The sequence below is a fragment of the Lissotriton vulgaris genome, chromosome 10 (genome assembly GCF_964263255.1).
Source record: "Lissotriton vulgaris chromosome 10, aLisVul1.2, whole genome shotgun sequence".
NCBI classification, from domain to species: Eukaryota; Metazoa; Chordata; class Amphibia; order Caudata; family Salamandridae; genus Lissotriton; species Lissotriton vulgaris.
The window spans coordinates 316,095,864-316,108,148 of record NC_141698.1 but is presented as its reverse complement, the minus strand read 5'-3'; the positions used below and the strand labels follow the sequence as shown (position 1 = coordinate 316,108,148).

At 45.5% G+C, this 12,285-nt stretch overlaps 1 protein-coding gene across 1 annotated transcript in view; it reads left to right on the top strand.

Annotated features, from left to right (window-relative positions):
* Positions 1 to 12,285, top strand: part of OBSCN (obscurin, cytoskeletal calmodulin and titin-interacting RhoGEF) — a 1,012,031-nt gene that overhangs the window by 522,406 nt on the left and 477,340 nt on the right. Inside the window, exons 61-62 of the mRNA XM_086941076.1 lie at positions 5,399 to 5,671; positions 9,402 to 9,668. Of these exons, the coding sequence (XP_086797202.1) occupies positions 5,399 to 5,671; positions 9,402 to 9,668 (540 nt within the window). The remainder of the gene's footprint in view (positions 1 to 5,398; positions 5,672 to 9,401; positions 9,669 to 12,285) is intronic.

Genomic DNA, 12,285 nt, shown 5'->3' with positions numbered 1-12,285 from the left:
TAATAGAAGTATATATTGGGTCCATGCAAGAACATATCAGTAGGAACACAGTCTAGCGCTGGTTCTGGACCTCATGTGAGTGAATTAAGGGCAGCACTAACATCTGCCTCATCAAATACCTTATCATTAGGGTAGAAGTGTATCAATACAGATCCACAATCCTCTACTTCATCACTATCATATTGAGCGGAAAAATGCCACACCCACTCATCCGGATGAACATAATTTTCCGGGGGTGGTGCCACTCCTCCACTCCCCCATTTTAACAAGTACCAAAACCGTTGTGAGTTTTTGGTATCACAAGCACATTTTAATTCCAACCACCTATCCTCAACCCAGGCTTTTTGGACAGAAAGGGTGCCCTTCTTATATGTGGTCCTAGCAGATCGCATTCTAGCTACATCACCTGACTTCATAGCCTCGCTACGGGCCCCACGGGCGTGTCTGCAGTCAGTATTGTAGCAGTGGTGCTTTGCTCTGATTTCTCTTGTACTGGCTTTGCTTGGTCTTTGGAAGTACGATCTAATTTTTAAAAATAATGTATTGTGCAATTGTTTAAAATCATTTGACGACTGATTTTTAAGAAGGGATGTCATCGCTTTTACTGTATTTTCCATCTCATTAGTTATGGAGGATAACATTTCTGGGTGCTCTAAAATCATGGGCCATTTAGCTCGCCGCATGTTATTTGATAGCTGGAGGTTGCAAGTAGTATATGCAGGATAGTATTGTAATAATGCGTAACAATATGTTTATACCTGGCATTTGGATGGACCTAGGGATTAATGATCCTGTCGCCTGATCTGAAATACGCCTAGGAATACTAGGAAAGCTGGTCGACGTTGGGGGGTATACCATCGGGGAGAGGAGTAGTAAACTCACTGGTGTGTGTTGTTTTAATGACCTGTGAACTAATAGCAGGGAGTAAAGGACAGCTTCAATCAATCTCTCTGAGTGGGGACCCAGAAGATTGGGGATCATTGGGATGTTTAGGAGCTAAGCCATTTCCTAGGAGGTCCATGATGGAGCAACAGGTTCCATGCAGGTCTTGACCGCCAGTGCCGGTCAACACCTCTGCCGGATTTCTCCCTGGGGCATTTGCGGCAAAACGCCAGCTTATGCTTGGAGAGGGACTCACACATATAGCACCTTAGCGAGTTCTTCACATTTTTACAATCAGCACACTCACTTAAGTATAAATTTCACAATCACTTATTTAATGCTCCTGAGGAAAGCCATTTTTACTATAAAGGCCTGGCTGAAACATGTAGACCACACCTGGATGTAGGAGGTCTTAAAATATACTCCTATTACATCTACTAGCCTTTTTTAAATGCTAACGGAGGCCCAGTAATTAAAGATTAATTATCCCTCAGGTACTGGGACCACTGTATAGCTTTTTAATTCTCACTTTTCACGTCACCACACTGCACACTCAGCTACATAGCTGCTCCACTGTATCCAGGCGTAGCAGCACACCCGGGACACATTCGGTGTCACTGGGTGGGCCCGATGATGAAACATGCCACCGACTAGGTTGGTGGGTGAGGGCTTCATGAAGAAACCTAATGGTTCACACTTTGTCATACAGTCCTGAGTCCTGTAACTTTTCACAATAGGCTAGTCCTTTTTGATTAACATATAATACCTGGGGATACGGACTAGCTACCTAGTCCTCTCTCTCTCTTTGATAAACGGCGTAGGAGTTAAGCCACTCATCTTATCTGGGCGATTATTTTTAAAGCAGATTGCAGTGTTGAAAAGATAGTGAGTCCAAAGGTCAAAGGCTACCAGATTTTCTACTAAGTGACGGTGTGATAGTGTAAAGGCAATGGTGTCTGTAACAGTTCCCGAGGTGGAGTGCCTTTTGGCCCTTCATATTATGGATCCAGAGAACCTCACTCGCTCAATCCAGTGAATTGCCTTATAGACTAAAGTTACCTCAGCTTCGCTACAGATCTCAGGAGGGAGCTTGGGTATGTTAATCAAATGAATTATCCACTTCCACCCAGGGGAAGTGTCAGTGTTGGTTACCTGCGGAGGATGGATACTTGCTTGGGGGCCCTGTACGTGGTTCAGGGTTGGAAAAGGATGGAGGGAGGTTCTATTATAAATGTTCCCACCCTGAAGCTTTGATGCTTGTTGGGCTCCTTTGGCACTCCCATGGTTTACTCTACTACCACTACCACTAGCACCAGTTTCAGCCCCCTGGGATTTGCATGATGTAAGGTGCGGTTCGGCTAACCCCACCATGCTGTTTACTTGATTAATTGTCTTAGGACATAGAACTTTTTTCATCATTAAGTACCCTACTAAAGAATTCGGAAAGACTACCTACGGCTGCCTTGAGCGCTCTAATCTCTTCTACTAAATTAGTTATCTACCCTGAAAGCAATTTTTGCATGGGCATCTCACTGTGAGTGGGACTAGTGTGTGTGGCTATACTTTCATTAGCGTTGGCAACTTCCTTACTAGAATGGTAGGCATAACCTGGAGGATTGGATGCCCCCCTGTGTGAATGCTTTATCATAGCTCCCCTTATTTATTCCTCACTACCCAGGTTGGTGTGCTTATCTAATACATCATTGTTGTCTATAAGGGGGCCAAGCTGTTGCTACAGTGGAAGACTAAGGGATCTATTAGGATGTAGGGCGGATCACCAGTTGCCACATGGCAGTGGCGATCCGTCCTACATCCTACCCCGCCCGCCACCCATTTCCCCTGCCATATTAGTATGGCAGGGGGGACCCCGGCGGACAGAAAGACCGTCCGCTGGTGTTCCGCTGGTCGACCAGTCGACCGGGCGGAAAAAGGGCTACATATGGTGGCGGTGTTTGCTAGACACCGCCATCCATATTAGCATGGGAGCGTGTTGCCTCCACAGAAAGGCATGCATATTTTGCTTGTGGGAGCCTGTTGTGGGCTCCCAGGGTATTGGGGGTGGGGGGGAGTGGGGGTTGCACATGGGGGGGACCTATGGTACCCCCCTGCATTATCATGCACATGGTGGCTGGCACCTCGTGTTGCCTGTCACCTTGTGCATGACAATGCACACAGTGCATTCCCAGCATTGTTGCGGGCGGTGCTGTGATCCCCGCCCTCCACAATGCTGGGAATGGACGATCCACTGCCATGCATCCTAATCGCCGGTGTGGAACCGCCGCACCACTGACGGCCGGCCCCAGCACTGCTAGGGTGGCGGGCAGACGAAAGGCCACCCACCATCCTAATAGGACCCCTAAGAGTTTGTCTATTGGCTCTTGCTCCTCTATTACCTCATTATTAATCTCCGTGGGGCTAGGTTTTAAGACAGGCACAGGTGGTTTCTTTCCCTTTACTTTATTAAATAGGGATGGAACACAGCCACAGGATGTTGTGAGCAGGGCTGCCCCGGGGAGGCATACTATGTGCCCAGGTCGATGCGTTGTTAGAGTCAAGAAGGCCTTTGCATTCTGATAGTAAAATTTGAATATGATCTAGCACCCCATCCCCTCCACCCCCTTCACTGGAGTTTGCGGCATTAGGGCACTTCTTTGCCCTTTTTTTTGTGGCAGCCCTAACCCGTTGGGCCTTCCTCAATGCCCTTTTGCTTTCCCGTTGTAAAACAACACTCAGCACAAAAGAATTAGCTAAATGCAATTACATGTACGGTGGCCAAAGGTGTGAAGCTAAATGGTCACTTATACACAAAGTCAGGTGTAGTGCTAAAACAGTACCTTTATGTTGTTGCGGGCATCCAGTGAAGAAAAAGAGGAAAGTGCAGGGTTGCCAGTTGAAAAATTACAGAGATGTGGCCCAGCCCAGCCTCTTCCTGGCTCTGACCGGTGCAGACTGGCCTACCCTTGGCCCGGGCTATGCCCGGGCGGGCATGACAGCGCGCTTCCCGCACTGTGGGAGGACTGAGGAGGTTTTAAAGCACCTCCAGGCGCAGCTGTGGCTTGTTGGCAGCAGGCAGGCACAAGGGAGCCGCACTGGCCCCCAGTGGTGTGGCAAGCAGCGAGAAGAGGATATCATTTTTATGTATGAAAATGTCAATACCCAAAACGGGCTATTACTTGTACTTCAATGTAAAACGTTACAATTATTATGCTGCAACCCACTGTGTAAGAGTTACGAGAGCTATGTACCAATTGCTGCGGTGCTTATGTAAGGTGCCACTTTGTATAAGATCAATAAAATATGTTAAAAAAATACTTTTATCAATTACATCTAATTGCTTAAATTACCTGAATTACATTGACCTCAGCCTAATTGGCCTACATACACTAACAAAACAGTAGACCTGTTGATCATCATATCTTTCTATGAATTACTTCAACCTCATCTAATCCTTTAAATTTGGTATTTGCATATTGGATATTTCTGTAATTCAAAAATAGTAGCAACATTTAGGTTGCATCCTTTTTATTACATCTGCATATGGAACATGCATAATAATAACATATTTTCGCCTATTTTTCTTAACCTTGGTTGAGTTAAATTACACATTCATTCAAAAATCAGCATATTCTTTGACCTACCAAAATGGGTGAAAATTGGTTCATCCAGATTTAAGAATTCTCTTATGAATTATGTCCTTATGAGTTCTCTGAAAATATGATATGATGCATGGCAGGTGGACACATTTTCTCTTAGAAATATGTTGGTCAAATTGACAGAACATTTATAGCTCTATGAATACATGATTTAGGTAGGGACTTGGTCTTCCATTATCGAAGTATGGGTTTCTGAATGACTACATGAATTATTTAAAATGTATGCAATACTTACCCAATAATCTGTGGCCTACCAATGGCCATTGCATAAGTTTTTCCTTTAAAAATCTCTTGTGGTATGTTCAGGTTTTTACTTATTAATAAATGCACTCATTGCTATCCTGTGACGTTACAGCCTTCACCTACTTGATGTTTACAGCATAATTCTACCTAGTAGGATGATGGAAAAAGATTTGTATTTAGAGTCATGTAGAAAAAGTCGTATAGATGCAGTATAGACGAATGCCTCAGAGGAATATGTAATTTCTTAAAATTGTTTTGTTCTTCTTCAAAGTGGCAGAAGGTGTGTTCTGGCTTCTTAAGTAGAGAAGAGAATGCTGTTCAAGTGTCAGTAGAGATGGAATGCCATTTGAATAGGTTAATCAACTTCAGTTTTCCAAAATGATGCTGGGGCTTTGCTAGAACTGAAGATGTTTAGTAACTATAATTTGGAATACATTTCAGTTCTGCGACATCTGTTGCATCGTTTGGAAGAGGAATCTGGTTAAAATGTAACAGTTTGCAGTGAGTGAAAGGAACTGTTACTTTCTGTTTTTGAAATAACAAGAGTTTTGTTTATTTTCAGAACCTTCCTTGAATGGTTTAATCTAACATCCTCTTCTTTACTTCCCATGGCATATTAGAACCTGATATCACCATCGTTTCTGGACTGCAAGACGTGTCAGTGTCTGCCTCAGAAGATGCCATTTTCAGGTGTGAGGTGTCCAACGAGGGAGCGCGTGACATTGAATGGAGTCTCCAAGATATCCCCCTGCAGAGCAATGAGATGAATGAGATCACTGTAGAAAAGGGCAGAATGCACATCCTGAGGCTACGGCAGGTCACACAAGATGATTCGGGCTCTGTGGCCTTCAGAGTGGGACCATATACGTCTACAGCAGAGCTAACAGTAAAAGGTGATCATCTGACTAATGTTCACATTTGATGTTTACCCAATGGATTATGTATGAATGCCTTAATTTCACTTCTGATATTGGGTGCAAATGCAACTTATCACACCACATTCTCTTCCTGTTTTCCCACTGAGCATGACATGGGACAAGTGTGATTTCATTACTCACCTCATTGCATGCCAAAACATTCTAAGGGGATTCACTCCACACCCCTAGTTTTTTGATGGCACAATTTATTTACTGGTGGAGAGGGAACACCGTTGTAAAGGTAAAGGAGTTCCCTTCACGCCAAGGCAAGGATCCACCTGATTAAAAACAGGTGGACCATAGTCTGACATGGTCAGTCTCCTCCAACGGCTTAACAGACTAAAGCCTGTTGGAGGTTTGTCTGTATGTCTACTTTCCTAATTTAAATATCTGCTAGAGACTACTAGCCGCAGATTCCTTCATGTAGAATTATCCCCAGGCATGAGACTGGATCAGGAAACTTTTTCCCACAGCATCCCTGCACACCGGGGGAGGGGCAGCACCACGCGACTCCGCCCAGGGGTCGTCCGCGTACGTGACGTCAGCGAGGTCACATAAACCCCACCCGGCGTGCCTACGTCAATTTTTTCCTTTTTCGTGTGCAACGCTCATCCGGTCTCTGTTCGGGCCTGTTTGGGCCCCTTTTTTCTTCCTCATTGTGTTTTATGGCCACTCGAGTCCTCCTGGGACTGTGGCGTTGTTGGCTGCTGGACGGCCCCTTTGTTGACTGTGTGTTTTTGCTGGAGTTGTTTGCACGGATTTGGCCCTTAGATTAGGCCTTTTGTTTTCTCTTGGGCTGCTTGATAAGCCTTCCGCAGGTTTTTTTTCCCTGTGGCTCTTTTGTTTTTTCCTCTGCTGCGGAAGTTTCTTCCAAAGAGGGTTCCCATGTCTTGGGACTTAACTTAGTGGTAGCTGTTATATAGCTTGCACTCTGCTAGGGAGTTCTGGTCGCCTTCGGGCCCCTGCTCTCCATGGCGTTTATGTATGTTGCTATTGCTTCTTTAGGTCGTGTGCGCAGACCACTCGTAGTGGTGGATCCGGGCATTTCCTCTCCTTCCTGCTCCTGTCCTGTGAGCTGGGATGAGTCTGTGTCTCTACCATGTCACCTGCCCGGTCTTCCTGGGGCCCTGGGCTGTTTTTCTTGCTTCTGGCGGCTTATTACTGTCGGCGCCGCTCTGTCTGGTCTGTTGGCTTCCGTCTAGGATGGGCTCGCCTTCTTTTCCCCCATTTCCTTGGGCCCTCTAGGCTTTTTGTCTTCCTTGTCCTGGCAATGGATGGAAGCTCTGTTGCCTTGTAGGGGAGGGTTGTGCTTCGGCCTCTCTGGCCTTGCCCTTGGTTCCTCTGTTGTGAGTGTACGGGCTTCTTCAGATTTCTTTCTTCTTCCTACACCCCTCTTGGGGTCGGTGGTGTTCTGCTTGTAAGGGTTCCTCTTGCCTGGGAGGGACGAGGTTCCTTTCTTTGTCCATTGGTCTGGTCCCCTGTGGGACCCTCTGTTCTGTCCAGGCTGGTGGGGTCCTTTCGCAGACCCTCCTCCCCCGTGGGTATTGCTGGGGTATCTATTCTACGTTAAGGAGTCTACGGCTAGTAGTCTCTATCAGATGTAATGATGTATCTGGTAGAGACGATTCTAGCCACAGATTCCTTCATGGCCCGCCCTTCCTCCCCGTTCTGCGAGGACCCATGTGTTGGTCTTCGGCACTTGCCTCCTGGTGGGTGGCTATTTCTCTGTGAGTGCATTTTTTCACTCTTTGACGGGCTGCTCCGTCTTGTTGCTGTTCTTTCCTCCTCTTTGGTTCATTGGTGGATGGGTTTACTTCCCCGTGTGCCCCTCTGCTCTGGTTGCTCCAGGATTGGAGGGGCTTTCCTTCAATCTCTTCCCTCCCTTTCCTTTTGTTACTAAGGCTCCTGGCCCCTCTGCTAACCTCTGGGTTGGGGTCATCTGGCCATGCTTTTGCCCTTGTTATTTAGGGGGGGGTTACCTTATGTGCTGGGGTTGCTTGGAGGATTGTTGTTTCTGTTTCTCTTGGTACTGGCTCCCCTTCCTTGTCTCTTGATGGGGTTGTAGTCCTGCTACATGTTGTCATGACATTTTTCATATGTTCCTTGTCTCCGGGGGAGGGGGGGGGGGGACTGTCTACATACTGGCAGGGTGGCTGCTCAGGACTCTGCTCTGTTCTTTCTTCTTTCCCTGCCTTAGGGTACTGCAGTGGTGACTCTGCTTCTTTTGGTGTTGTTCGACACCATCCCCTTTTCCAATTTTTCTACTCTTTCGCACACTGTTCCCATACTCCCACGGTTTTGTCCGATGGCTCCGCGTTGTGGCACCGAAACGTTCACCGGGGAAAACTGACATAGGCGCGCCGGGTGGGGCTTATGTGACGTCGCTGACGTCACATACACGGATGACGCCTGGGGCGTGTCGCGTGGTGCCGCCACTCCCCCGTCAAGCAGGGATGCTGTGGCAAAAAGTTTCCGGATCCAGTCTCACGCCTGGGGATAATTCTACGTAAAGGAATCTGCGGCTAGAATCATCTCTACCAGAGTCATCGTTACCGAAGGTAAGTAACTCGTACATGTGGACATATAGCCACTTCTCAATTCCCACCACCACTGGGTAAAACCTGGAAGTAAGCCCCACTTGCCATGAGAGGAAATTCCATGGCAAGGAAGGCATTTTTTATTTTTAAAATAAAAGTTCCACTTTGGCATTTTTGCTAAATAAAATAGGCTTTGTAACTTTGTCGTTTGGCTCTATCATGTTCACAAAGCTGTATGGCAAAATTACAATTCATTACCAGGGATCAGCATGACAGCGATTGCTAGCCATGCTTAAAATGTCCAATGAATTATCAGATTTTTCATAGTTCGACTTGCAGCGACTCTGCAGAGCGATGTAGTAATTTCAAAAATAAATGTGTGGTAAGAGTGTAATGTTGCACGAGGTTCATCTTCCGGGCAGTAAATAAATGGACAACATGCAAAATATATGAGCCACATTAAACATTGATAAGTCCTGTGCCTCCACTTAAATGTTTTGAGTATGTACACTAAAGAAACCAAACAAAATAATTTGAACACAGGGAAACTAAATTGTATTAGCAGTTTACTTACAACAGTAAGTATAAGGATCTCAATTTAGACCAGCATCATTAATAATAATTGTGCTTATTTTGGCTTGAACTAAGACAGGGCAAACGTCCCACTAACGGACTACAGTACAACAAGAGCGCAAATCATACTATGCCTCTCAGCCAGTGGAACAAAAATGGTTTATGGTACTAGCTCTTCATTCGTGGTCCTCCTTTCTAAATTCAGCATATTCCAACTCCAGCCTCACCGGTCCACATGGATTACCTCAATGCTGTTCATTAAACATCCTTATTTTCATCATCTTTTCCTTCCATCTAAAGTAGAGTTTGAGTGGTATAAAGTTAGTGTAAAAATATATCGGACAAGAAATTGTCAAGGATATTGAGTATATTAAAAAAGTTAAACTGTAGTCTACAATAAAAAGTATCAACAAATGTGATACATTTCTGAGAATCTGCCACTGAAGTGCTTATTTGTTTCTTTGCTATTTAAAAAACGTTTGCTCTAAGTTGTTCTATTTACTGAAACAATGACCTAAGTTTTAATATAAAAAATCTATTTGGGTAACTCTTTTTATGCTAACATATTACCCCAGAATTATATTTTATCATTGCAGCACCACTTCCTGTCTTCACCAAGGAGCTACAGAACCTGGAACTTGAGGAAGAGACCACAGCTCTTCTACAGTGTGAGCTGTCCCTTCCCGGAGTCCCAGTGCAGTGGAAGAAGGATTCACTGCCAATCTCTCTAAGTCTGAAGTATGAAATTGTTAATGTTGGGGTAGTCCACACTTTGCAGATTCTTAACCTAAAGCCAGAAGACTCTGGAGAGTACACCTGTGACAATGGTCATCAGCAAACCAGAGCAATGTTAACTGTCACTGGTAAGTCATGTAGTTTCTTGCCTGCAGAAAATTCTCAGATTGTGAGGCTGCCAGGTTGCATACTTTACTGCATGAGTTAGGCATCTATGTCTTTTTAATATAATCTTTAATAGCTGCTGTCTCTTTTTAAATTCAAACTAATTTGAATGTTCATTCAATAACAGGCAGTTAATCTGTTAAATACATTCTAGAATCCCTTCAGCAGTTTGTTGACATTGAGTTGCTGTCCTTTTTTGCACTGCACACAAATCTGTACTCTCAGATTTAAGAAAACTGGTGACATTTTGCCAGCGATATACTTTCAATTTCTTCTTTATATGGAAAATGTTATTTTGTGTCAAGACTTCCATTATCCAGTTTTAGGGTATCTTTCATTGATTCACATGCCTGAATCATTCCCCGTCGTCTGGATGGGAGTCGCCGGTACGTAACAAAAGTAATGTCTCACTAGACATAAAAAGAGATAGGCCAAAGGACTCACATTAGTAACATATCCAGGTCCTTTTGTGATGAGGACCAAACTCTAGAGCACAACCAATCAGCTTTCACCACCCTCTGGAACCTTCCTGGAAGTAGCTCTAGTCCCTCATAGTTTCTACTGCACATCGTGCTAAGGGAGTCTCCACTGAGCTCTGCTCAGTTTTTCCTTGTTTCTGGATTTTCAGTGACTTTTTCTTCAGAATTCCTTTTTCTGTGTGAAGTTCTCAATATCTTCATAGCAGATACTCCTAGGAAAGGCCTTTTTAGGCCCTGTGCTTCCTGCAGTAAAAAGAGGATTCATGTCGACGACCAACACAAAGACTGCCTCTACTGTCTTTACCCGGACCACACCTCAAAGGACTGTAAGGTATGTCATACCTTTTCTTCAAAGACCCTTAAAGACTGGGAGGTTCACCGTTTAATTTGGCTGCAGAGACTTAAAGACAAAGATCAAGCCTTGTCTTCTGAGGAGAGTGAGGGCTCCTCCAAGTCCTCAAGATCGTTACAAATCAGGCCCACAGTTGCTTCTCGAGGACCTTTGTCGCAGCCCCCTCAAAAGAAGACGCAGAAAAAGTCTTCAGAGGCACACCTTAAGGCTTTACCAACAAAGGTTTCTCCGCAGGAGGTTCTACACACCTTTAAGAAGCCTAGTTCCAACTCGCCGATGACTGTGTCGTCGACGGTGGATTAGACAGCGAGAAAATCCCAGTCTACAGCGGTGGGAGCAACCTCGTCGACAACGACTGTCTCTACCTCCTTGGCGTCCTCAGCATCGTCCATGTCAACGATGACGACTTTATCGCCGATGTCTGTTATACCTTTATCGTTGACGATAAAAATGAAAAAACATCATCGACGTCCAAGCCAGCATCGACTCTACTATCGAATAAGAGCGCGTTGACGCCTACGTTGACGAGGAGTGTAGCGTCGCCGTCTACTCCGTCGACGATGAGGGCTCCGCCATGACGACTACACCATCGACGAGGGCTCCGTCGACGACGACACCATCGGCGACGGCTCCGTCGCTGGGAGCTTTGTCGACGTTACGTTCAGTTGTGTCCGTCGGTGCTTCACCGTTGATGATTATACCGATGATGGGCTCGTCAACGACACCGGAGTCCAAAGTGGAAAGTGCGTATGTCCCCCTCAAAACAACAAAACGCATGTTGACACCTGCCCTGACGTCCCCTAGCAGGGTCCAGCCATTACCTCCGACTCAACTTTTGGAAGAGGAGGACGATTCAGACGATGGCAGTATGTTCAGAGCCGCGACAAGTCCTTCTGAACTTCATGTCAAGTAACAGGAGAGTTCGGACTATGACGAGCCAAAACCAGAAGACCAGACATATTATCCAGACGACAGCCATCTTCCCCAGCCTCCCATCATTTGTCTACCTGTGTCTTTGGTTTCTGACCTCCAATTTCTGATTACTGACTACTAACAGAGATTTCCTACTTCTGTTACGTCTACTACTCAAGTTGTCTCTCCGCCGCCAAGGCCACAGGCTACACCTCTACCTACACAGCCTGTGCCTGTCACACTACCACCTCCACCTTCCACGGATGATGAGGAGGATGATCAACAAGAGGAGGGGGAGCTCCATGATTTCCAATCGACTCATGATGAGTGGGATGATTACGTTATCAGTTGTCCAGCATCTTCGGTGCCTACTCAAGCTGATTCGCCTCCTGAGGATATCGTGGGGTTTCATAATGTCTTGGAAAGGGCGGCAAAGTGTTTCCAGATTCCTATGCTTTCTCACCAGCAGGATTGCTTTCTGTACGACTTTAAGGAACCTTTTAAAATGTTTGTAAGATCTGTGCCTATTATAGACTACATCTGGGATCAGGGTGTTAAAATCATGCACAATCCATCTTCGGTTCCCCCAGTGTTACCTCGTCTAGACAAAAAATACAGAGCTCCGGACACCGCTCCAGCCTGACTTAGCAGACATCACAAGCCTGATTCCCTCATCACTCAGACTGCTCAGCGTAAGTCGAAAAACCTTTCTGCTCCTCCAGACAAGGAAGGCAGATGACTTGATAATATTGAAAAACTTTTTTCTTCCATGTCTGCATTGACAGTGCATGCGTCTAATTCCTTAGCGTTAATAGGGTGCTACAACAGGCAGATGTG